Source organism: Pteropus alecto, unplaced genomic scaffold (genome assembly GCF_000325575.1).
Source record: "Pteropus alecto unplaced genomic scaffold, ASM32557v1 scaffold5, whole genome shotgun sequence".
Lineage (NCBI taxonomy): Eukaryota > Metazoa > Chordata > Mammalia > Chiroptera > Pteropodidae > Pteropus > Pteropus alecto.
Window position 1 is genome coordinate 31,852,616 of NW_006441953.1, and position 26,402 is coordinate 31,879,017.

Below are 26,402 nucleotides of genomic sequence, written 5' to 3' on the forward strand. Positions count from 1 at the left end.
TGTGAAAAATGCAGTAGCAGAGGAGGTCAGAGGCCTCATCGCCACCTCACCACCACGGCCGAGCACAGGGACTGCCCGGCCTGGCGCCCAGAGGATGCTGGAGGCACCGAGGGACCGGCGAGGGGGAGGAGAGGGCCAGCCCAGGGCTGGGCAGTGACGGAAGGCTGCGGGCAGAACTGGGACTTCAGGTGAAGAAGCAGGGATGGCAGCAGTAGGCAACGGCTCGCTGGGTGACCAGCCCAGGTGGCCCCGACTCGCCCTCTGCAGAACTGCTCCTCCCCGGAAGGGGGCAGCTGTGACACAGCCACAGGAAGAGAAGCCTCGCTCCCTCCAGCTCCGCTCCCGGGACCCCTATGGAGGCCCGCCTGGCCTGCAGGGGCCTCGCCATCAAGTATCGTGGTCCGCCCACCCCCATCCCCGGGTCACAGGGCTAGGATTCGTCTGAATCAAACACGGCCATTGGGTGGTGGGAAGGAAAAGAGAGGCTGCCACTTACGAACCAGGCCCTGGGCACCCAAACGCCACCAGCAAGCCCCGCTCCCTCCCCAGGCAGAGAAGCTGTGCCTGGAGCCTGCGTGGTATGAACTGTAGGCCCAACCCAGCCCAGAGGGTGGACGAAGTAGACCCAGCACCCTCCCCACTCCCCTGACCCTCATGCTCCCTCTGCCCAGTTCACCCTTCAACACGCAAGTGCACCCCACATATGCACACACGTGCACCCACACACATGCACCCACACGCACACACACGTGCACCCACACACATACACATGCACTCGCACACACTTGTGCACCCACCCACACATGTGCACTCACTCACATGCACACGTGCACTCACCCACACATACATGTGCGCTCACACACACACGTGCCCCCCCCCCACACACACACTCTCAGAGAAAACATCGGCGAGAGAAGCACGCAGTTTTCACGGGTGGTCAGTGCAACCTGTGCCCGCGGCCCTGGTACTTCTTACTGGTCCCTAAGGGGCGTCTACTAGGTCAGAGAGCTTTGGAGGACGTGGTGGTGCCCCGGCCGGAGCGGAGGACAGCAGCATCCTGGACCGATACCCGCAGAGCCTACCCTGGGCCACCAGTGACTAAGAAGGGAGGCGGCCTGCAGGACCCCAGCTGGGACGCGGGAGATGCAGGCTCCGGGGGACCGAGGGGCCCAGGGTAGCTCCTGGGTGCCCAACTTGTTTTCCTTTTAAGCATTTAGGCAAGAACGTCCCCGTCCTCGCAGAAGCAGCGGTGTCCTCTGGTCCATGTGGCTGTCACATTCAGGTGACAAAGGGGACTGGCCCTGTCAGGTTCCAAGCGCTGCTACCCCTCAGGTTCCCCTGTCCCTCCCGGGCCTTCTCTGTCTCCCCATTTGCTGTCAACCTCCTCTGCTGTCTGTAGGAAGGAGTGGGAGGGATGGGGCCAGGAGTCTGGGGGCCGACTCCCCTGTGCCAGATGGCACCCTGAGTAGCCTGAGCCTGGCTTCCTGGGGACGGAGCAATGCCCGGATGCCAGAGCTCCCGAGTCCCAGGAGCCACTGCGAGCAAGTGTCCAGGACAGGTGGCACCGGCCGCTCACCAGCACTCTTCCGTCCGTCCTCCTCACGCCCATGCCTGCGATGGCCCCGGGCCCCGGAGCCCAGCGCAGCCCCTGACGAACAGGCTGATTGCAGCCTGGGCACGAGAGGAAAGGCTGGGCGAGGCGGCAGGGCGCGTGGCTGCTCAGGCTCAGCCCGGCAAGACTCTGCGCTGCTGGAAGCAGCAGGGCAGGGCCAGCCTGGGGCGCCCCCCTCAGTGCGCCCCCAGGCCTGCCTGGCCTCCGCCTGAGATGCCGCGTGGTGCACTCCAGTGAGAGCGCGTGGCCCGATGCTGGCCAGCTGCATTGGGGACCGGCAGGCGGGGCCGTGGGCGGGGCCGTGGGCGGAGCCCTGGGGGCAGGGCGGGCCAGACAGGACACGCGTGAGAGGAGCGCAGGTATCCGGGTATCCGGGTATCCTTGCAGGGACAGCGATGAGCCGCCCTGAGGGGTGTCCGGACCGGGATCCGCCAAGAGGTCCCCCTTCCTCTAGGTCCCCTCACGGCGGCCATGAGTCACTGCCCCAGGCCCACGCCACTCTCAAGGGGAAGGGCGCGTCCTCCTGAAGGCCCTGGCCCCTTCAGGACTTCCCGGTCCTGGACGCGGCTGGAACCTGCGGGGACAGACACACCTGCCCGACTACAGGGCGAAGTGGCAGAAGGAAGATGAGAGCAGAAAGCAGGGACATCCTCGGATGGGGCTCCCGTCGGTCCTGCGGACCCGCTCTCCCCCGCGGGCGGGGGCCAGGCCCCCCCCCACCACATGCAGATGGCCAGGGCTCTCCAGCAAAGACGCCGCGGGGCTTGCCAAGACGATGAAAGGCGGACATAGGCCGAGGGAGGGTCCGCGGCCCACCCGGGAGGTGCTCAGGAATCCGCGACACGGCCTTGCCCTACCCCATGCCTCCCCAGGCCGGGCCTGGCTGTGACCCCTGAGGCCCCCCAACGCCACGCCATCCCTGATTCCAGGTCAGGATTCTCTCCATTTGCCAGCTCCCTGGCCCAGGCCCCATCCCTCACCTGGACCACATGGCCTATAACCCTGTCTCCCTCCCTTCCCAGCCCCCACTGTCCATTCTCCACTCGGAGCCCACAGGGACCCTTTCAAAAGTAGCTCACGACACTTGCCTGTCCCACGTCCTACCTGCTGCTGTGCACACGTGGCACATCCATGTGTTTAGTGTTTGCAACCGGCCGGAAGGCCAGCTCCACGAGGCCAAGGGTCCACTGCCATCCCCTGAGCCAGAATAACCCAACACATAGTAGGTGTTCAATGAACACTCAGTGAATGAGGACACTCAAGGCACTGAGAAATTCTAGTACGTGCCTAAGTTAATAAGGTCTTAAAGAGAATTAAGATAATTTCCTATGCAAATGGCTTAAAGGGTAGATGAGTACATGAAAGATGAGAACAAGCAAAAACTCCTATTAAGTTAAATTCTCCCAGAAATAGCAAAGAACAAACTTAATAAATAAGGTTTTTTAAAAAGCTTGTTTTGAAATGTCTATATAGGTTGCACTCTGGATCATGTGATCTCCCCAAACCGTGCCCAGCCTCCCAGAGGCGAGCGGCAGCTGGTAGGAATGACCCAACCACCCAAGTGGCCAAAGAAGGCAACGGTGGCCTCAATGAGTCTCAGGTCCAGTGAGGGTTCCCCGGCGGGCTCCGGGTGACAGCTCCCTGACAGCAAGCACAGCAGCAGCTCGGAGCAAAGCACTGCACTGAGGACGGGTGCCACCCAGGAAGCCACTGCAAAGGCCCCTTCCCTGCCTGCCTACCCCGTCCGGCCTCCCCCTTCCACACCAGCCCCCTACAGAGGGAAGTTGGGACAAGTTCTGGGAGGAAACCGCGTGGCCTCGGCGCCCCCTGCTGTCCAGGTCCGGTACTGCCCATTCCGGCCATCAACACCTGGGCTCCCCGGGCCCAGCTCAAGTGCCAGCAACAAGCCGGCTCCTCTGGCATGTGCTCTGCTAGACCGCGATGCACAGGAAGGGCCAAGACGGAGGGGGCTGAGGGTGCCGTGAGGGGCCGAAGGAGCCGTTAGGGCTGCGGTGAGGAGCAGGGGCCTTGGAGTGCATCGGGTCTGGGACGCTGGGGCTCCTGCCAGCGAAGGAGTCCAAGGGCAGCAGGGCAGGTGGGCCCGGCACTTGCCGGAGGCCAGTCTGGGAAGGGGCCATGGGAAGGGGCTGGAGGACCCACCCATAGTCTGGAGGACAGTGGAGAGCAGGGCTGGGCCCTCTCCTCCTCCCAGGGCCCGCCTCCCACTCGGCCCTGGTGCCCAGAGCACGCCTGCCACAGCCGCCCCACCCAGGGCTCGGCAAGCTTGCTCGAGAGGCCAAGAGTAAATGCCCCAGCTTTGTGGGTGAGACACCCCGTTTCTGCCACTCAGCTCTGCCCTTGCGGTGTGAAAGCAGACGTGCGAACGTTGTGACCCAGTAACACTGTGTGCACAGGGCCTGGCCCCAACCGCCGCCCCTCTGGCCAGGCCGGCCCCGCCCCTCTCTAGTCCAAAGCGTGGTGGCCCCTCCGGTCTTTGGGAACCCGAGAGCTTCAGCTGGAGAAGGTGGCTGTCTGGCCTCCAGCGGCCTGCACTGCCATCCTGGTGAGCCCCACAGCTTTCCAAACAGGCCACGTGACCTCCTGCAGGGGGGCAGCGCCCCACCCCTCCAGGCGCTGGACGTGGGCGAGGCGCTCTCTCTCTCGGCTCCCACGGGCCTCCACCACACAGAGGAGAAACCCGAGGTCTCAGCCTGGCTCTCCCTCCCTCCTGTTCCTGGAAACACTGGCTGTCCCCTGTCCTAAGGCCTGCATGCGCCTCTTAGCCTCAAGGGCTTGGCATGAACGGTCCCTCCTCGGAGCAGCTGCCCGACCATGGCACACAAGGGAGCCCCATCTCTCTGCCACACACCCGGCCTTGCCCCGACTGCCACCACCCTGCCTGGCATCTTCCTGTTGAGACCACCTGTCTGGTTGTCTCTCACCTGGAGAGCGACATCCAGAGAGTAGGGCACACCCCCAGCTGCAGGAACGGCACGGGACGGACGGAGGCTGGAAGGACAGACGCACAGACCCAGCGGCCCGCCCGGAGCTCCCACGTCCAGCGAGAGGCAGCACATGTGTCTGGTGTCTGCCCGGGAGCGCGGCTCTGAAGCCAGCCTGCCTGGGGAGCGGGCTTCGTGGCCTGGGACAAGTTCCTTAAGCCCTGGCAGCGGCACCTTGCCACAATTTCCCGCCCCGTAAAGCAGAAATACCGGAAGTTCCTGCAGCGCAGGGGTCACCGTTGTGTCTACAGCGACGGGGCAGGCTGTGGACCCAGGCAGACGCCGTAGGCCTCGTGTGGCATCTGTCAGTGCAGGCCGTGGCGAGCCCCACTGCACGGGCCCTGCGGGGTGGGGCTGCCTCAGGAAGCGGGCACCGCCGTCCTCACCACATGACCAACAAGGACCTTCCCTCTTTCCCACGGCCCGTCACTAGCTCGTGTCTTCTCTCTCCACGTGCCCCGGGTCCCTCGGTCCCATCTTCCTCTCCCAGGCTCATTCGCAAAACCCTAACCCTAGCTGCCAACGGCACCCACTCCAGCAGCTCACCGGGGCGGAAGAGATAGATACCTGCGACCATGCTAATCACTTTATTTCAAACTCAGAAAAGAGCACAAAGTGAGAACGTTTGCTCCCATGATTCAGCACAAGGTGGAGCCCGAGCCGCCTGGCCCGGGGCCTGACGAGAAGCAGAGCGCGGTGACGGTCTAGCCTCCTCTGTGGTTCCGCGCCGAGCACAGGACCACAGGCCACTCCTTCGCCCGGGCTGTTTTCCATCTCTACGAGCGGGGTGGGACGGGCGCGCTGCTGTGTCTGCCCGCGCTGTGCCACGTGTCCCCGGGGCGCCTGCGGCACGGGTAAATGGCAGTTTGCCCTTCCCGTGTGGTGGGACAGCCGGGCTGCTCCAGTTCCGGAGCTTAGGGCTCCTGCTGTTTGGGTCCTTGTGCCCGCCTCGTGGGGCCCAGGATGCGGATGTCAGGAGGGGCGGAAGCGCCGGGTCACGGGGCATTTTATCTTCAGACACAGCTGATACTGTCAGAGCACCCTCCGCCGCCACCAGTGGTTCCTGAGAGTTCGGACTGCTTCTCATCCACACCATCTGATACCGTCCATCCCTTCCGCTTCGGCCACTCACTGTGGCTGATCTTGCACCCCCTCGCCCCCCGCCCCCGGTGACTGACGTGGTTGGAATCCTTTCCATTTGTGGCTTTGCCACTGGGGCACCATCTTGCAGCGAATGCCTGTCTGAATCTCTGGCCCACTTTGCTCCTCAGGCGCTCTCGGGGTGAATGGGCCTGTGGGCTCCCCGTGTTGCAGATGCCTCCCCGCTTCCCGCTAGTGAGGGTGTGTCTGGATGATGCAGGTTCCTAAGAGCCACTCAGGCAAAGTCACTGACCTGTGCCTTTATGGTGAGTGCTCTGTGTCTGGCTTAAAAGGCCTCTCCCTCCCCGACACCGTGAAAATGCGTGTCCACACTACCCTCCGGTCACTCAGCTGCCCGTCAGTGAGCTCTGCAGCTCAGGGGGATCCACTGCTTCCGTGGCGCGGGGAGACCGGGTTCCTCCCTCCCTCTTGTCCCCGTGGATCTGCACCTACTCCGGCGGCACCGACCCGCTCCAGACGTCGGGCTGAGTGGGCTCTTCCGCCCCATGTCGCCTGCGTATCCCGGGCCCACGTTCTCAGTCTTAAGTTGCTCTCACTTTGTGATGTTTTGACAGCTGATAGAGGGCATCCTCCTACCTGCTTCTTCAAGAATGTCTTGGCTACTCTTGGCCCTTTGCATTTCCATGGAAATTTTAGAATCATCTTCTTAAGTTCCAAGGAACACATGTTGGGATTTTGATTAAAATCGCATTGACTCTGTAGGTCCTTTTCTAACTGTATCCACACCTAATTTTTGTATATTGACCAGCAACCTTGCTAAACACATTTATTAATTTTAATAATCCATAGATTCGTTTGGATTTTCTATATTACGATCGTAACAGGTGAGAACAGTTTCTAACTCCTCTTGTTCTGACTTTGAAGTGTGCCGGCTAGGACTCGCGATAAAAACGGAAGCAGAAGAGGTCACGGCAGACATCGTTCTCTTGCTCCTGGTCTCAAAGGGAAAGACCTCGTTCGATGCACGCTCTAGCGGTTTTTTTGTAACTTTACCAGATGCAGGAAGTTCCCTTTCATTCCTATTTTAAGCTTTTTTAACCATGAATGGATACTGAATTTCACCCAATGCCTTTCCTGAGATGATATCTGATTTTTTCTACTTTACTCTGTTAATGTGGTAAATTACCTCGATTGATTTTTCACATGTTGAGAAAACACTGTGTGCTCGGAATAAACATGCGCTGCGGGGCTCGGCTCCCACCTAATCACGCTGAGGGCCCTCTCGCCTGCGCCCACCGGTGAGCCGCCCTCCGCTGCCTGTCAGGACTGGGTGCCTCATAAAACGAGGTGGAGACAACCCCTCTCGACTTATTCTTCTGCCAGCTTGCTGGTTTTCTGCCTCATTCATTTCTGGTTTTGCCTTCATCACTGGCCAGCTCCAGCCCTTTGCATCTGTTATCCAGCCCCTTCTCTAACCGCCTGAGATGACTTTCCAGTGACCTTCGTTTCTAACGTATGCATCGAAAAGCGAGAACCGTTCCTGCGAGCCCGTTTCAGCTCCATGCCACGGGTTCAGATGTGTGTCTTTTCATTATCATTCAAAGTGTCCTGATTTCCGTAGTGATTCCCCCTGGATCCCGGGTCCCCCAGCAGCAGCTCACTGACACCCAGACGGCGGGGCAGCTCTGCCACACCTGCCGGTGGCAGAGGACACCCTGTGGGAAGATCTCCCATGTTTGTTCCGACTTGCTGCTTTGTGGTCCAGCACATGGTCAACTTTCATAAATGTTCGAACGGCCCCCCATCTAAGTCTGCCTCCAGGAGAACCCACAACGTGCCAGGGCCCAAGGGACCCCAGGCAGGGGCCTCGAAACTGGACTTGTGCAGAGGAGCCGGCATCGGCGGCGGTGAAGGGGAGACACAGGCCACTGGTCGGCCGCGGCGCGAGGGGACGTTAGCGACAGAGGCTGGACGGCTGAGCACCGGGGAAAGGCGGGAGGAGAAAGCGGGTGGCTCCGCGGAGGGGGCTGCGCAGGGTGCGGAGGCCAGAGCACGGGGCCACCGCAGGGGCTGCCCAGCACACGCCCCAGGACCTCGGACGCCGTGGCCGGCAGGCTTATCCCCTGAGAAGCAGTGTGGAAGTTATGTGTAGCTTCCACATTTTGAAACTCCAGGCAAAACATTAGCAAAGATGCAATCTCGTGTTTCTAACGCACTATTCTGACAGAAGAGGCTCAGGGTGTGGTAGAGACCGCGTGCTTTGCAGCCAGCTGGCTTAAGAATGTTGAACCTGCCTGTCATGTACAAAATGGAGATAATGACAATCTCTCCTTGCCAGGCTGAAAAAAAAGGAAAGACAAGGGAGCGCGGCTGCCCTTGACTGAGAAGCAGATCACGGCAAACACCTTGGTTGTTTGTCTGGAAAGTCACAGCACTTCCTCTCAGAAGAAGAGAAGCTGCAACAATGGCCGACTGGCCTCTGGTCCCAGATCCACATGCAGAGAGCACAGGGCAGAGCACAGGCCGGACCCGCACGGCCGGCACCCAGCAGTGAGCCGCTCTGCCTCCTGGAGTCTGACACCCTTCTCCAAGGAAGACACAGACACGACACTCGGCAAAGTCCCAAACTGAAAGCACAGACGACCAAGACCACCTTCCAGCAGGGACCACCGCAGCTCCCGGGGTCCCCAGCCAGGCCGGCCGGGCCTGTGGGAGCATGGGCACGCACCATGGGCACGCAGCCACGCAGCCTGTTTTCTCCGTGACAACCTGGGGCCTCACTGGAGCCCGTCCTGACCAGGCCTGACCAAACACAGTGCCTCTCCTGAAAGCCTTCCAGTGACCTGATGCCACTCAGGCGAGCCGCAGGCTCCTGTCTGCGGCCACTGAGCACCAGTCCCCCCGCCTCTGCCCTGCAGCCCCGCGCCACTCAGGCGAGCACCAGTCCCCCCGCCTCTGCCCTGCAGCCCCCCTCACTCTCTGCAAACCTCCCAAACCCAGCCCGAGTCTCACTTCCCAGCAATCCCAGTCTCACAATGGAACAAAAATTGACTTACCGCTGAAGAAGACACGACCGAAGTCATTGTATTCTAGGTTACTATCATCGAGCCCATAACAGATCATCTTAATTTTTAAAATATAACTAGACTCGAGCAGGGATTTGTACCCCCATATCCACAGTGGTACTATTCACACCAGCCAAAGGTGGGAGGGAACCGGCGTCCATCGACAGACAGATGGACAAAATGTGCCATCCACACAAGGGAACAGCATTCAGCCTTGAAGAGGAGGGAGATTCTCACGCGTGCTACAACACGGATGAACGTGGACGATGTCATGCTAAGTGAAATAAGCCAGACACGAAAGGGCAGATACCGCACGATTCTACTTGTATGAGGTCCGCAGAGGAGGCAAATCCATAGAGGCAGAAAGCAGAGGGACTTAGGCTAGAAGGTGTCCACGCTGGCTCGCCAGCTGCAAAGCTACAGCACACCAACGCACGTGTCAGCACGGGGGCGCTGGGCAGGACACGGAAACTCTCTGCGCCTTCGGCCTAACTTCTCTGCAAACCGAAAATCGCTCTAAAAGTCCAATAAATTTTCAAGAAATAAAGATCAAAGAAAAGAACCACACCAACTGATCCTATCGTATCTGTGCAACAGTGTCACGCATTTTAAAAAGGGTGACGCTGGGCCCTTCGGCATAGACTCGTGAGAGTTAAGCAAGTTCACGTTTATAAACTGTTTGTAACAGCATCTGGCACAGAGAAGAGAACGCTGTGGCAGTCCGGGGTCACGTGCAGGGCGGAGAAGGACCCGGATGCCACAGGGGAGGTCTGGGGCCACGTGCAGGGCGGAGAAGGACCCGGATGCCACAGGGGAGGTCTGGGGACACGTGCAGGGCGGAGAAGGACCCGGACGAGCAGCAGCCTGTAGTGGTTTCCAGGGGCGAGGGGAGCAGAATCAGGATGGGATTCAAAGGAGATTCGAATGTATCTGTAAGATCGATTTTCATTTCTAAAAACCCGAAGAATAAAAGAAACACTAAAATGATTACCTCAAGGTCATCGAGGGAGCGAGTGACACTAAATCTCTTGGCTCTCCCGAATGATCTCCGAGCAGAGGTGCGCTGAGAAGTCTGAGCGAGTCCGAGTCCTCGCCCCGATTTTGAGCCCTGAAAACACAAAGAAGAAGTAGATCAAGTTTCCTCCTGGGGAAGAGATGTTTAGCTTTGCCTGACGGAGAGAACACAGGGCCAGCTGGACAGAGAACGTGGACGGTCATCCCAGGGCGCCCTTCGTGGTGTGCAGACGTCACCACGGTGAAAAATGCAGAGTTGAAACAAAGAGCCCTCCCGGATTCACAGGCATGTGCTCCACCCCTTACAATGGGGCACCCCAGAGAATGACCCCCAGCCTCAACCTCCTCCATCACAAGGGGGTCACGACAGCCACCCCCAAAGGCTGTCACCAGAGCAAATGAAACAGTGTGCTCCAATGTTTGTGAAAGCACAAAGTGTGTGATAAGCAGAATAATTATTAATAGAAAGGCTGGTTTTCAGCAAGGTTGTGCTTTTACATAATTTTGTAAGCATCTGGGAAATTGAAGAATCCCTAGGCATTCGGCGGCGTCTGAACACCAATCCAACTCAGGTGCAGGCAATAACCGGCCATAGCAACATCCTGCTCTTCCTCTGGCAAATGACCAGAATTATTGATGGCTATTACATCAGACATTTCTCCAGCAAATAAGTTTTGATCAGCAAATAAGTCATCACATCTTTAAAATAAAAAAGCCTCACAGCTAAAAACCTCTGACTTCCTGGGTACTTGAAATCCTAAGAGCACTGGGGGAAAGGCGAGAGGGAGGCCGAGGACTCTGGGGAGAGAGGACTCCCCGGGGCTGGAGCCAGACCCCCAGGAGGCTCAGAAGCCCTCACCCTGAAAGTGACCTGCACCACAGAGGTGCCAGCGAGCGCGCGTACGGAGGTGGGCAAAGTAACCCACAGGGTGATCCGGTCACAAATTCCCAACTGGCAGGTCCTGGTGGGGGCCCCGCCCCAGGCCCGTGCCTTCTGCTGTGGGAGCCAGCACAGTCCACTGGGAGTGTGCGTCCAGGTTAACTAGCCTCTGAATACCAGCAGTGACACGCTCAAAGGCGGTGCTAACCCTCAGGAGAGCACATAACCTTGGTAACCAGCCCGTAACCCAGTCCCTGCCCGGCTCTCCCCCTCCTCCGTGCCGTCTTCCTTACGTTCCCTCCTTAATTCCAAATGCATGAAAGAAGCTGCAAACTGTTATTCTCCAGAGCATCGGAGAGCTCGGTCCCCGGCACATGTCGTCGGGTTGGCTCAAATAACTTCTTCTCAGAATTCTCTACAGGTTTGGACGTTTCTCACATCAGCAAAGGAGAGAACCTTTCTGACCTCAGTAATGAATGTATCATGTCGAAAGTGTGATCCCTAAGAGGAAGAACTGACAAGTTGGACCCCATCGAAGTTGAGAACTTCTGTTCATCGAGACACCGTAAAGCACGTGAAACAGTAAGCCAGGAACCGGGAAGGCGCACACACGTGCACACAGACTCCGCAAAGGACTGACGACCAGTACCTATAACTCCAATCACAGAGAAAAAGATGACCCAGAGGAAACGCAGAGAAACGGTGCAGGGCCCGCGACCGAGAGAAAATCCTAATCTTGGTGATCAAGGGAATGCAAGCTGAAGCCGCCATGAGCTGCCACTCACGACGACCGGACTGCCAGCTTCTTGAGAAGTCTGACCGCGGCGGGTTCTGGGCGGGTTCTGGGAGGCTGCGGAGCATCTGAGGCCCTCACGGTGAGGGACTGTTGGGGGACAGCGGGATGCTTCTGCAGGGGGAGGGCAGCCTGAGCAAATGTCACCCAGACTTGGGACCTGGACTCAAAGTCCCCAGGCCTTAGAACTTGGTGGTTACATCATGCTGGGATGAACGGGAAACGCCAGCCGACGTCTGCCTCCCCGGGCAGGGGCGAGGCTGGGAAGACAGCTGGGAGGAGCTGGTCTCACTCCCCCGGGGCACTTTCTGTGTTGCAAGGGTGAACCCACGTGCTCCGCTCTGTCCTGAAGGAAAATCTGCCTAAAGAGCAGAGGTTTCTCCCCGCCTGTCGCGGGGAGCACGTGCGTAAGCTCCCACTCCTGTTTTCAGGGTTCCTCGCCTGCAGTACAATCCTGGTAGAGTGACACCTGATGTGGCTCTCCCTGTGTCGCCCCAGGGTACGAACTGGGCAGGGGGAAGCCAGCAAGGTCATCTTCAGCAAGGAATGAAATCTGTCCCCACTTCGGAAGCCTGGTGTCGACTTGTCGACTGTCAATGTGAACGAACACAGGAAGTAAACCGGAACACCCCGCCCCTCGCGGCGACGGTGGGCGCTGCGGCAGACCGGCCGCTCACGCCTCCGACGAACCCGAGAAACCCCTCGCACGCAGCTGGAGACGTGCCCGGAGCGCCCCGGCCGCGTCATCGGTCACCCAGTCTCGTTAGTGGCCATGTGTGCGCGTGCGTGCGCACGTGCCTGGGTGTAGCGTTACGTCACACAATGAAATATTAAATGTTAACCCAGTGAAATGAACGAACTGCAGCTACACATAACATCACAAATAAGTCTTTGACATGATGACGAATGATAAAAAACAAGCTGCAGGGGACTGGGTTCTGAAGCCATTTTCACAAAGCTGCGGCAGCAGCAATAACCAAGCGACACACTGTCGCGGGGTCAGACTCGCCGGCACTTCTGGAAGGAGCGCACTTAGCTCTGAACATTCTCAGTTTTTCTGGAAACCACACCAACCCTGTGGCCTCCAGCTCCCCGTCCTGCTGACGGTCCGGCCTCTCCAGGAAGCCCCGCCCTGCCTTTCCAGGGCGGCTTCTCCAGCCCGCCCCTCTCTGGCAGCCTCCCAGGCGCCCTGAGCCCCTAGCTAAGTCATCCGGCTAAAGAAGCTCCTTGCCTGGAGCCAGTGAGGAGACAAGAAGCCCCGCCAACAGGGGAGTTCACCTCCCTGGTGATCTGGCGCAGGGTGACGCCATGTGGCCCGTGGGCGCCGTGTGCACAGGGTCGTGATCGAAGCAGCTCTCTTCACTGGGCCGTGGCTATATTCTCCAGGCCTCTTTTAATCATCTATTTTAAAACTTCCCGTCATTGTACTAGAAAAAGTACACAAGATCTGTTTGCTGAACGCAGTGCTCTCCTGTCTGGAGAGCTGACGAGCCTGTCGCCAGCTCTGCCCCAGAAACGCAGCTGTGGCCTCCGGGGCCGGGCCTCGCTTCGCGCCGTTTGAGCTCCCTCAGCACTCAGCCACCTTTCGCCTAACTGATGATTCCTTACACTAAACTTCCCTGTGCCGTCACTGGTGCACAGCAGGGCACGGAAGCCACCGTCACCACGGAGGGGAACCCAGGGTGGCAGGGCCCTGCGCGACCTGAGGTAGGGGTTATGTGTGATTGCTCTGTATGTACCCTACGAGAGAGGCATCGGATCGCGACCCTGCCTAATCTCGATGGCTGAGCCTGAGACGAGTCACTCAGGCCTCGGGGACCGGTCCTTCACTTCCAGAGCACAGACCACAGCGTCCCAGTGCCCAGGTTCCCTGAGGTCAGAACCCGCTGTGAGCCACAGACAGTGCACAGGGGGCCTCCAGCTGGTGCCAGTGGACGCGGGGGGGCCCTGCAGCCCACGAGGACCCGCACGAGCCCCGCGCTCACCAACGCGATCATTCACGACGCACCGGCCAGAGAGAAAACCCGTCTGCAGGATCCGCACTCGAAGGGAGGGCGAGTTATGACATGAGCCGCAGCTGGAGGGGTCGGTGAAAGGCGGGGGAAGGGCCGTTACACAGTCGTCATGGAGATGTGAGGTGCAGCGCAGGGGACCTGGTCAACAGCACTGATAACTGCGTACGGTGTCGGGAGCACGACATTTATGGGGGTGATCCCTTAGTGTTTGTATAGATAGCGAACCACTGTGTCGCACGCCTGAAACTAATATAATAGTGTATGCCAACCGTAACTGAAAAATAAAAAATACTAAAAATGAAGAGACGGTGAATTCCCCAATTTCAAATAACATTTTAGCCACCTCCTAGGGCCTTCCCTCCCCAGCCCACCGCCTGCCCAGGTCCCACAAGGAGGCACCCGGGGGAGGCTCGGTGGGCGTCCGGCCCACAGCATGGGTGGCCTCAGCGGGGAACGGGGAACGGAGGGGGACAGAGGGGAAAGAGCCCGAGGCCCAGCCTGCGGCTCAGACCTCAGGGCGGGGACTCTGGCACGCACGAGGGCAGAAGCCCCACTAGCGCCACCAGCCAAGGAACGATGACAACTGTGTGGATCAAAACAAAAAAACCATTTTCAGATACACGAGGTAAAACCACAGGAGGTCCACCATCTGCTCCATTTCTGAATTTTCCTTAGTGAGTTTTATAGTGAAAAATAGTAAGACTCGGGACGGGGGCGGGCCTTAAACAAAACATTCATCAAACACCACAGCACTAGCCCACGCCCTCCGCAACCCTGACCTGGCCCCAGCCGGCGAGGAGCCCGGCCTGCTCCTGAGACGACGGCTGACACAGAAAAGGCACTTTAGAGTCGCAGAGGGCCTCTGAGGAAAGCGCCTCTGGAGCGAAGTGACCTCAGAGCAGCTGTCCTCTCAGCTACAGAGTCTCCCGCAGGCCCGGCCCGCAGCACCCCGCAGCTGGCCGCCCTCTGCTGAGCTGCGCCCCAAGTGAGGGTGACCCATCCCTCTGGGGGAGGGGACAAGCGGCGCTAGGCCAAGCCTGGCCGAGCCGCCTGATGCCATCAGCAAGGAGCCGCTGCCGAATCCGGCTGGCATGGCTTCCGCAGCAGGGCGTCCTCCGTGAGGGAAACAGGGCCGGCATCGGCCCCAGGGTGAAGCTGCATCCTGCTGTTAACAGTCCCTGTGCTCCAGAGATGTTCCCACAAGGGCTTGCTGCCTCGGCCACCGGGGTGAAGACACGGGCCAGAGATACAATGGGCTTCGAAGGGGACACGGGGACAGGGCCCTCCCAGGCTCCAGCAGCAGGAAAGGATGGGAAGGCGGGGGCGGGGGGGACCTCGCTGGGGCTGTGAGAGGTCAACGGCCCTTCCGCCACCGCTCGTCCCCCAGACGTCCCACCCAGGACCCCGAGAGAGCCGGCGGAGCCATGGTCAGCTCAGGGACGAGAAGGCTTGAGGGAGCCGAGCGCGCCAGGAGGGCCCCGGGGCAAGTCTGCGGCACACGAGCAGAGCGGACATCCTGCGACAGCAGACAGAGGCCACAGCCACAGGGAGCCAGGCCCGGGGCGTGGCAACGGTGAGCCACGTCTGCCAGCAATGGCCTCAGGCATCGAGTCGCGCTCACGCCCACGGAACCAGTCCTGGCGGCCTTACCTTTTTGTCCTCCTTAGTCTTCCGAACATTTCGATGGGGACCAAAAATGTTTTGCATCCCAAAAGCCTTCCTGGACCAGTCCCTTTTCTGCGTGCTCAGCGGGGGCGGCGCCAAGCTGCCCTCCACCCGGTAGCGGTCCGCAGGGATCTTGCTCATGGGAGGAGGCAGCGTGCCGCAGTTGACGCTGGACCACCCGTCGGTGGAGTCCGTGTAAGAGTCCTGGTCGCTGGCGTGTCCGCACTGCCACTCCTGCAGGACGTGGACCGGAAGCCACCGCTGGCCGAAACCGCCGGGGCCCGCAGCACCTCTCTTGGAAGGGGGGACCGAGCTCCGCAAGGCCGGGGGGCCCTCCATGTGGGAAGCGGGCCCCAGGTGCTTTCCCAGGTCCCAGCACCTGTCGGCCTGCGGAGTGGCCTCGAACGGCGGTGCCCCCTCGGGGTCGTGGCAGAAGGCCCCATTCCAGGGGGCGCCCCAGGGCTGGGAGCCCCTCCCGCCCACGCCGTCCCAGGTGCTGCTGCTGGGGCCGTGCCTGCTGGAGCTGGCGCCCAGGTCCACCACCAGCACCCGGCTGCTCTTTTCTTCCTGGTTGAAATTCCCGATGCCGCTGTCGCTGTTGCTGCTGGTGCTGGTGTTCTGGTGGGCGTCCGCGTCCCCGTCGGCGAAGGCCCGGGCCCGCACCCCCTCAATCAGCTCGCCCATGTCTCTGTACAGCACGGAGATGAACTGGAGGACGGGCAGGGAGGACGCCGGGAACTCCAGGCAGCCGTTGGTGTCGGGGTCGGCCGTGCACTCAAACCCGAAGCGCCGAGCGATGCCTTGGTGGATCTTGTGACTGAACAAGTCCGGGTCCACCATAAACACGTGGCAGGACGTCCGCAAGATGCCCTCGTCCTCCTGCGCCAGGCTGCCGTCGTCGCTGCTCTGCATGGTCACCAGCCCGAAAAACCGCCTGTCATCCGGGCAGACGGCGCTGAACGCCAGCTTCTCGGCCGGGTACTCGGCCAGGACGGCGGCCTTGTCGGTGCACAGCTGCACGCCGTCGTGCATGATCTTCATCGTCACCAGAGAGTGGATCTTCTGCTCGGCCCGCAAGCGCCGCAGGCAGCCGCGGATGGCCTGGAAGCTGTCAGACTCCAGGCTGCAGCTGGTGGAAGGGAGTTCAATAGAACCTAAATAGCCGACGACCATGGCGACGTTTAAAATGCTTGCGTCCAACCCAAAATCTTCGTGACTCTCCAGTCCGATACTGAAAACCGAGTCGTCGTGGACAACTTTCGAAACTTCCTCTTTGGAAAGCAGGCCGGGGTGAAGATGATTCAGACTTTCATGTCCCAGGTCCAACCGCGCAGCCGCCGACTCTGAAAGCGATCTCTGCTTCAATTTCAAGGGCTCGGAACCGCCGGCGCGAAGGCCAGGATTTTCAAAGATCATACTGAAGATTCCCCCCGACTGCATGTCTTCCACGACCCTCTCTGCTCTATTGATCCCCAACGCTTTAGAATCCAATCTGGGCTTCGGCCAGCCTCTCCCCTCACAGAATCCCACTTCCTCGTCGCTGGAGCATGACTCTAGGTGACCGAGGCCTTCACCCACCACCATGTGCAAGACCCCAGAGCATTTTCCGATTAACTTCACCACGTCTTCGTGGGACGCTTCCCTCACGTTGATGCCGTTGACCGCAAGGACCTGGCCCCCGGCACGGAGGCCCACGAAGTCCGCGGGGCTGCCTCTCACCACGCAGCTGAGCACACAGGGCGCCTGGCCACAAAGGGTGAATCCGTACCCCGCCCTCCCTCTGGCCACCTCCACGCTCCGCAGGCGAGGGGGCGCTGTCCCCTGCAGCGGGCGCTCCGCCGTGTCCCCCGCTCTGTACATCTCAACGTGCCTCCAGGACCAGGAGCATAGTCCCTTGTTCCAGGGCCCCGGAGTTCAGAGAATGCTTGACGCTGCCATATTTTTCCTTGAAATAATGCCCTGAGGAAGAAAAATAAACAGCTCGTTACTAAAGAGCACAGATCTCTGGCTGACGGGTATTACCTAAGCCCCGCAGGATAACTCGCGACACACGTCACAGGGGTCTCCAGTCGCCACATAGATGTCAAAGTGACGGAGCAGCAGTGGCTCGCAAAGTCAGGCTAGGAACGTCCCCTCGAAGAAGAGCGCATTGCCTGGGCCTGGGGCAGCTCAGCATCGGCGCAGCCACTCGCTGGCACCGGGGCTTCTCCGGGGTGGCTGGGACATGAAGGAGCCGGGGACCCTCATGCCCACAGTGCAGCCGGGGGACCCGCAGCCCGCCACTGCGTGGGCCGCCGCAGACCTGCCGTGTCCAATCCGCACGGTAACCGGGGGCAGGGCCCGGTGAGAGGCAGTGCCGGCTGCAGACCTCAGTGGAAGGGCATCGGATGACCCCGGTCGCCCTGGAAAGTTCCCCCAGGAAAGGGAGCCGGTAACACTCCCTCACGGTCCACCGCCTCCCTCACGGATTCACCGTTCCGGGTGGGAAACACACGTTCGTCTGAAGCAGCCTCAGTCAGCACCACAGAGGGCACCCGACAGAACAGATAAAACCGCCAGAAAGAGCACAAGAACGCAATTCTTCCGGGGACGGCTTCACAATTAGGACTGCGGCATCAGAGCGAAACTGCCTCAGGGCCCCGAGGGGATCGGTGACTCGCTAGGACACGGGACTGCGCATACAACGGTACTCAGCTAAGACTGTTAGCACGGTGACAAGACGCAAAGCGAAATCAGTGACGGGGGAAAGCGCATGGGGCGAGATCCAGAGGAACCGGGCTCAGCTTCCAGAACCCTCCCCTAGAGTCAGGGGACACGCTCGGTTTCCTCAGCAACTTGTGACAACACACGTGGCGTGCCGCCCGCCAGGGAGGCCCCTTAGAGACTCGGAGCCAGAGCTTTCATTTGGGGCTGGTCCGCAGGCCCCTCCACCCGGCACATCACAGACCGCAGACCCCAGGAGGGGAGGGGTGTCAGCGCGGGCGGCTGAGGCACGGGGAGCCGTTCTCATCAGCGAGGGTGCTGGGGATGCTCCCGACACCCAGGTTCCCGGACGGCAGCCGAGGGCCTGAGGACGGCGGTTGGGCCTGCCAACAGAGCTCTTTCCTGCACAAAAGCCTTTAAAGATCCCTTTAAAAAGCAAAACAGTCAGTGATAATATTGTGAAAATCCAGAATGCAATACAGAATATGTTTTTTAAAGAGCACATGTTTTTAAGTAACTGTTTTAAAGTCATTAGAAACTCTCACGTCTTGGGATGAGGTTTCCAGGACCGGGAGCTTAACAGCAGGTAGTGTGCATGCACGCACAAGAGAGAGCCGGATGGACCGAAAGTGCATCAGCAGATGACTCCGAGCGCCTGACGTGCGGGCTGCATGTTTAACTCCAAGCGCCTGACGTGCGGGCTGCATGTTTAAACAGTTATTTTATGACGTGAGTGAAAAAGAACATTTTGTTTCCGAATGACCACATTACTTAACATGCAAGTGGTGCGAAAGTGATCATTGAAATGTGATGACTTAACATCTAACGATTTAATATTTATCACTAAAATGTGCACATTAAAGATGGTCACGAAATGTGTCTTAGGATCTTCTCATTGGATCTTAAGGGGTGCGGTGGGCTGACTAACGTCCCCCCACCAAATACACCTAATCTCAGGAACCTGTGAATGTCACCTTGGAGCTGTGATCAGGTGAAGGACCTGCGGTGGGAGGTTGCCCTGGATTCTCCAGGTGGCCCCACGTAACTGCAGGGTCCTCCTCAAAGAGAAGGCACGCGACGGCAGAGCAGAGTGTGAGCGGTGAGTGTGAGTGTGCGCAGGCAGCCCCTGGAGGCTAGAAAGGCAAGGGACTGGCGTCTCCCCTGAGCCTCCAGAGGAACCAGCCCCTTCGACACCCTGACTCTAGCCCAGTGAGACTGATTTCTGACTGCTGAGCCCCAGAACCGTGAGAATAAATCTGTGTTGTTTTAAGGCATGAAGTTAGCAGTAATCTGTTTCCGAGGCCCCAGGAACCTCGCACGGGGGGCGACCCTATTGGTGGGGGAGGGGATACACTATATGTGTGAAATAACCTATCTAAAAATGCTCTGAACGGTATCTGGCTCCCGGCAGACATGACACATCCAAGCTGCCGCTGTCACCGTGAACTGCGGAGGATGGAGGTCAGTGAGGCCCTGCGGGTCCCCTCCGGGAACGGAAACCTCACGGCTTTCTCTTCCAGACAATAACAAATCCTCCACGAAGAAATGATTCCCCAGGTTTACACGCAGAATGATTTTGTAATTCACCTGACCACCATGGCGTAGGACACGGCGTGACACAACACCGAGTAACAGTCCTGTCTGGGGTTGACCCAAACAGTTCTATTGGACGCTTCCTTCCATGTTCCTCTACTGATCCAAACGAATTATTCCTAATTCCTATGAATAGTATCTTCACACTTATTAATCCCATACAAGTTCAGCCTACAGTTTAATTTTTACTCAAAGTGTATCAAGTAATAGTAAAACCTCAGGAGAATCATAGGGCGCTGGTGTCCCCTTCCTCTGGCGCTGTCCCTCCTGCGCTGCCGGGATGCCAGTTCCGGGGCCCCCTCCTCCGCCCAGAGGCGCTGGGTCAGTCCCGGCAGAGGCCGCCCGCTCTGACAAAGCCCCAGCCCCGCCCACACCTTCCAGGTGATTCCGAGGAAGGCGACAACACTTGGACCACGCTGACTTGAGGTCAGGGTGGAATGCGTGCGTCCTCCCAAATTCACGTGCTGACGCCCACGCACTTGGAGATGGGCCTTTGGGAAAGATTAGGTTTAGGTGAGGTCATGCGGGTGGAGCCCCCACGAGGGGACTGTTGTTCTTGTAAAGCAGGAGACACAGGATCTCCCCTCTGCCCTCTACCACGTGAGGACGCCGGAGAAGATGGCCGCGCCTGGGCCCGGAGGCGGCCGCCCGGACAGTGGTAACTGAAGGGCTTCTTCCGAGGAGCAGCCTGCCGATGGCGCAGGGCGCTGTGGCACCAGGGTCCCCACTCTCTCCACGCCCACCGCTAGGGTCAGCTGACGCGGGGCCTGTCCTAGGGGAGCCCGTCCTGGGGTGCCCATCCTGGGAAACCCATCCTGGGGAAGCCCATCCTGGGGGTGCCCATCCTGGGGAGCCCATCCTGGGGGGCCCATCCTGGAGTCGCCCACCTTCTGGCCAAGCAGCAAGAGCTGAAACCAAGTCCAGCAGACTGCCCCAGTCAGGAGCCTTAGAGCTGGATGCTGGAGGCCCAGCCCTGCCACTCATTTGGCCTTGGTCAGGTGACAGCCTTGGTCACATGTAAACAGAGACCACAGCACCCCTTGCCTGAGATTGGGAGGAGCAGATGGGATCACGTGTGAAAAGCCTGGCAGAGGCCCGCGGGCCTCAGGGACTGACACGAGACCCCACACAAGTCCCTTAGGGCAAGAATGTACTGTCCCCTGCCCCTCGGCTGGTGTCGGTCACCACACCAACCTCACCCGCACCCTCCCCTTTGGAACGCTGCTCTCCACAGGGCACGTCGCAAGCCCAGATGGCATGGCTCACTTTCCTCCTGCTCCACGGGGCATGACGGGACAGCAGGAGGTGCCTGTGTTCACGTCGCATCACCGGTGAGCACCTGCTGAGCAAACACTGTGGCTGAAATGCCTCAGCTTTCTCTCAGCATCAGAATTTACGTCCATCCATAACATCTAAACTTTCTAAAAAGAAGAGATGCGGCTTTTGTAATAAGAAAAATAAAACTTAACTGAAGGGGACGATGAGTTTTGTTAGTTACACAAAGGCGAAGGCGGCCGTCTCGCTCCAGACCCACACCAGTCCTGTCCCACTCAGTGGGGACAAAAAGGTGGAGGACAGAGCCCTATGGTGTGCACCCACTGCTGCTGTGACTGTCCCCACCACTCTGGGACCCCGACCAGGACACCGCACCTGAGCTGCCACAGGGATGGGCAAGGGTGTGACACATCAGCCTGGCTCCGTACCCCAAAAGCAGATGTCACAGACCCTTGCACTTAATGGGGGGGTGAGTAAAGCCCCCCCCATATCAATCAACAGCGACCTGGATCAGCTCGGAAAGAGGGCAGGGATGCAGGGAACAAAGCCTCAGGGCGCTGATGGTCATTCGCTGCGGCGTGTTTCTGAGCCCCCTGAAGCGAAGCGAATCCCCTCCTAACTCATTCCCAAACCCCGTCACCCACTGCCCCTTAACCCAACCCAATGCCTCCAACAGGGCTGTCAGCCTGACTGTGGATAATCGGGCGAGCGATGCAGCCCTCCCACACACCAACGTCCCCGGAGACGTCCCACCCCAGAGGGACGCCCAGTGCCGGGGTGGGCCCGGGGCAGGAGGCTAGGACCACGTGAGCTCCCGGCTCCAGGCCCCTGCCTCGTCCAGGTACGTGCCGTGCACCCACAGGGGTGGTCCTGAAGTTCAAGTGCCAGAGCAAACTGACGACTGCTATGTTTAAGGAAAGGAACAATCGCCAAGTTTCCGGACAAGGCCAGCAAGATGGACGAGCGCGTGGTGTCGCGAGTGCTCAAGTGACGCGGCACAGGGTCCAAAAGTTAGAATCCATCTACCGAGTGAATCCGAGGAGCAGGAGAGGGTGGGCACTGGCACCCAAGCGACCCTCTCGTCCCCGCACGCCCCTCCTGCACGGGGGCGCCGGTCTGCCTGGGATGGCGTGCCCGCGCCTGTCCCCTCCGCACACCTCCTCAAGCTCTTATCGTCACCCCACCTCATGACGCCACCTGACTCTCCTCCAGGCGACCCGCCACCCACGTGGACTCTCACGCTCTCCAAAGCCACCTCCTCCCCTTGCCTCACCTTCCAGGCCTGTGCAAGGCGAAGTCCTAGTGCAGCGATGTCCAGCGAAAGCGGCCGCGTGCGAGCAGAGGGGTGACAGAGGTGAGCTGTGCCCACGGGCCTCACTGAACCGCCGGGCCTCTCGGAGCTACGGGCGATGTCCCGCAGCCGTCGGAAGCCACGGTGGGGAAGGCCTTCTCTTGTCCGATGCAGTGAGCACTATGCAGTGGAAACACTGCCGGCTTGAACAGAAAGGGTCAGAGGCAACACACAATGAAAAGTGGGCGCTAGACCCCCAGAATCCTGCTGGCAGGAAGCGGACTGAGAAGACGCGACTGCGAAACACGTGCCCTTCCACGGAAAGGGAAAGACGATGACGCAGAGGAATCAGCACAGACGGCGCAGTGACAGACGCTATCCCCAAGTCTTCAGACCGAGCCAAGGACCTCAGCATTCGCCAGGCTGGACTAAAGATGCTGTGCACCGGACTTCTCGAAGCCTGCCACGTCCCCTCGCTCTGGGCAATTGCCTATGTCTGTCCCGACAGTGCCTTTTTGGTGCGGGTGGCGGGGCTGCGAGCTGGACTCTCTAGTGGGTGGAGAGGACATGCATGCCAGGAGATGGGTGACGGGCATGCGAGGAGATGGGGGGACGTGCACACCAAGAGCTGTACTCAAGGAACTGCAATTGGGAGCCTCATCCACACTTGGAGCTGATTCAGATGACGGGATTCTGGACTTTGCGCTAACGCTGTCAAGGGCTCTTGGGGGACATGTTTCGCATGTGGGAGGGGCATGAATCACTTGGGCTTGGGGCTGGACGGTGACAGGCAGCTCTGAGACAGCGGCAACGACCCCACCCTGGGTAGTCTTCACCCCTCGTGTGCGAGCTGCACCTAGTGCCCCAATTCCAACCATATGGCAAGAGTGATCAGATGTCACTTCCCAGATAGGTCACAAAAAGACTGTGGCTTCTGTCTCATGCTCCCCGTCCCTCGCTCACACTGAGGGGCGTCCGCTACTGGTTGTGAGCTGTCCCAAGCAGCAGCCCATGAGGCCTGCCGACAGCCCCATCACTGACCTTGGCAGTGGATCTTAGAGGCCACCAACTACCATGTGGGTGAGCCCGGGAGCAGATCGGCACCCACCGCGGCCCTGGCTGACACCCCACGTGAGACCTGGGACAGAGAACCCAACTAAGCCTCACCATGGAAACGAGATAACAAAGGCTTGTTGTAAGCTGCTAGGTTTTGGGGGTGGTTTGTTACACAGCATTAGATAACTAATGTACCATATAATGTGAAATATTAATATTATGATTTGATTTGTTACCATTACTGCTATAAATACACATAAAATAGCACCATGTTTATTTCTAGGCAGCAATCCATGATTACATAGTTTTAAAAGTGTTCCCTGCAGCCGAGTCTGTGCTGAAGCGGTGAAGGAGGCCAAACCTCACGGGCCGGAGACAGACAAACTACAGAATGGAAAAAATGGCCAAGAAAATGACTGCTGGTGACTACCAAGGTCAAGGGCTCGGGAGCTAAACACCACGGTGACAGAGGAGGAACCCAGGGCTCGAGCTCCTGGCCCAGGCCCATGAGTGAAGGCGGGGTCAGGACCCAGAGCTGTCCCCAGGGTGTCCCCAGGGTGTCCCCAGGGCTGTCCCAGGGCCCAAGGCTGTCCCCAGGGCTGTCTCCAGACTGTCCCAGGGCCCCAGGCTGTCCCCAGGCTGTCCCCAGGGCTGCCCCCAGGGCCCTCCGCCACAGCCCTGGCCGCCCCCTCCCCTTAACCGGCCGCAGCGAGCAGAAGCCTGCGTGTAAACCGACCTCCCTTGAAGGATTTCTGCTGAAAAAACGATTCACCTGGTTCTCAATTTATCTCGGTTCCTTGGTGGCCGCTTTCCCCAAAGCTGAACGTTAATCTAAGTGTAGTCAGCAGGGCGGCGGCCGCCGAGCTCATTAGCACGCAGGGTTGTTGAACGGTTTACGACAGGCTGAGCAGAGGGGTACGGTGCAGAAAGTGTTGCAGGCGGCATTCTGTGATTACGCAGTTTTTGCCTGGGTTTCTTTTTTAATGTCAGCTCTTGAGGTTTCACCACCTCTAGCCCGAAGCAACCAAAGGCCGCCCCCGGGGGGGGCACGTGTCAGATGCCTCGGTGCCCTCTGCCTGGCGGTCTCGTTCACCGTGGAGCAGCCTCTCAGCACCCAGGGATGGAGGCAGTTTACACAAACAGCGCCGCGGGCCTCGGGATGAGGAATCGCGCGGCGAGGCGAACGTACACGACCAGGATGAGGAGAAAGGAACAGGAAAGGGGGAGGAGAAACTGAAGGCTGCCAAATTTAAGAGCGTTTCCTTTCTGTGAACACATCAGAAAAACGTATACGCAACTATTAATCAGTCTAATAAAGGAAACGGAATGCTGAAAATAAGATGAAGTTGAAGAAATGCAGTTATGCCAATGTGATACTTACCACATAAAGTTTAAAACACTAATTTCAAACTCATACACTCCTTCTCCAAGAGGGCGCGCCCCAGAGCATTCTCACGGCACAGCTCTCTGTGGCCCCCAGGAAGACAAGTGCAGCTCAGGCAGCAGAGGAACGAGGGGGGCTGCCCCCCAAGGGAGGGAGCGCCCAGCCCTCAGGACAGAGGGCCTGTGGGAACAGGATACCTGCATAGCTGCTTGAATATTTTATCGCGGGCTCCTTGTGTCCCCTGCCTACAGCAGAAGGCCTTCCACCAAGCAGCATCTCTAACTCAGAACTGTTCCTTTTTCAATGTGCAGAGAAGACTAGATTTAGCAGAAAAGATATTGTTTTAAATTACAACGGTCCATTTAACGGGTCCAAAAATATTAATATACGGTTGACCCATGCGCATCGTGGGGTTAGGCGGACCGACCCTGAGCACAGGTGCAAATCCATGCATAACTTCGACTCCTCCAAAACTTAACTACGGCCCCTTGGTATTCACAGGGGACTGGTCCAGGCCCACCGCAGATACCCAAATCCAAGGACACTCAAGTCCCTCAGATAGAACGGCCTCGAACAGTGCACAGTCGGCCCTGCACATCCGAGGATTCCCAACCTCGGATCAGAAATACTGTTTTAGATCCACGGATGCTAAACTTGGGGAAACAAAGGGCTAACTGCATATTTACTGGAAAAAGTCCTGGATAAGTGGATCCGCTTAGTTCAAACCCTTTTGTCTAAGGATCAACTGCATTACATGTTGATGCTAATACTTTGTCCTGTAAAATTTACAACAAGCAAAATCCACTAGGTAACCAATTAAGAGAAACAAATATGCACAAGCTCTCTCATCTAAATAACTAAAAATGTAAGACCTCCGACGATTAGAGAATGCATCGTTTACTACTAGCTGGGTTCACACGATGCGCTGAGGACGGCACGGACCGCCTCGGCACCCATGTTGGAAATCCGGCATCCCCGTCCATAAGGCCGTCCCCCAAACGCACGCAGGGCCCGTCCCTGGCCTGACTCGGGGACTCTCCCGTCACTTCGCGTCACTCTCCGGTGTGTCAGGCTTAACACCGAGGTAGGCGCATTTGGAAGTAACTTTTTTTATTCGCATCACGTTAAGAACACTTCCTACACACCTTTAAGAAAGGTCTCGATTAGGGCAAGATGACAGGTTTCTGGGGAAGCCGTGCGAGGGGCAGGAGGACCCCCTCTGTGAGCAGGGGAAGCAGCTCTGGCGGTCCCAGGGAGCGGGGGGACTATCGGCTCGGGGCTCACCTGCCGCAGAGGCTGGAATACACGAGGCGTGAAGCCCAGAAACCCAACTCGTGCAGAAGCACCGCCCCGCCAGGAGCTCGGAGCCCCAGCCTCGCTCCCGCCCAGCCCCACGGCCAGGGCGGGCCCAAGGGCTCAAAGAGCAGGGGTGACCGATGCCCCTCAGTCAGCACAGCCCCGCCTGCGAGCTCTCCAAGTCTGGGGAAAAGTAACCAGGACAAGGTCAGCAGCGACCTTCGGGGTGCAGAGCTGACAGGGCTGCGGGCTACTTCTCATTCAAGAAACACCTAGTGCAATAACTTCCAAATACCGAAGGTCAACTTGTCGCCTCTCCCCTCCCGTTATCATGTGAACTTCCTTTATCTCTACTTGATATTTGTTTCTGCTGTGCTTTTTAAACCTGGGCAAAGTGGGACTATAAAGTGACTGGATTTAGCAAGTAAAACTACAGGACACCCAGTTAAATGTGAATTTCAGATAAAAGATGAATAGCTTTTTAGCATAACCACGTCCCACACGCTGCACGGAGTGTTTTGTCTGGCAGATCCGTGAAGAGACGGGTGAGGCTGTGTTTTCTGCCTGGCCATGCTGCAGCGCTTGAGTTTGTGACTCAGTATCCCCGAGCTCCTCCCTGCTGGAACCTGGCTGGCTCCCATCACCTCACCTGGCACG

The 26,402-nt window shown here is 58.7% G+C and overlaps 1 protein-coding gene across 5 annotated transcripts in view; it reads right to left on the minus strand.

The window, feature by feature from the left end:
- RGS12 (regulator of G protein signaling 12) overlaps positions 1–26,389 on the minus strand; it is a 76,397-nt gene extending 50,008 nt beyond the window's left edge. For 4 of the 5 annotated variants that reach the window (XM_025051704.1, XM_025051702.1, XM_025051705.1 and 1 more), the window contains exons 1-3: positions 21,992–26,389; positions 15,133–17,106; positions 9,772–9,888 (exon numbers count right to left, since the gene is read on the minus strand). In XM_025051704.1, the coding sequence (XP_024907472.1) occupies positions 9,772–9,888; positions 15,133–17,007 (1,992 nt within the window). In that variant the 5' untranslated portion in view covers positions 17,008–17,106; positions 21,992–26,389. The remainder of the gene's footprint in view (positions 1–9,771; positions 9,889–15,132; positions 17,107–21,991) is intronic. The other variant, XM_025051703.1, reaches the window with a different exon arrangement.
- Positions 26,390–26,402: the final 13 nt, after the last annotated feature.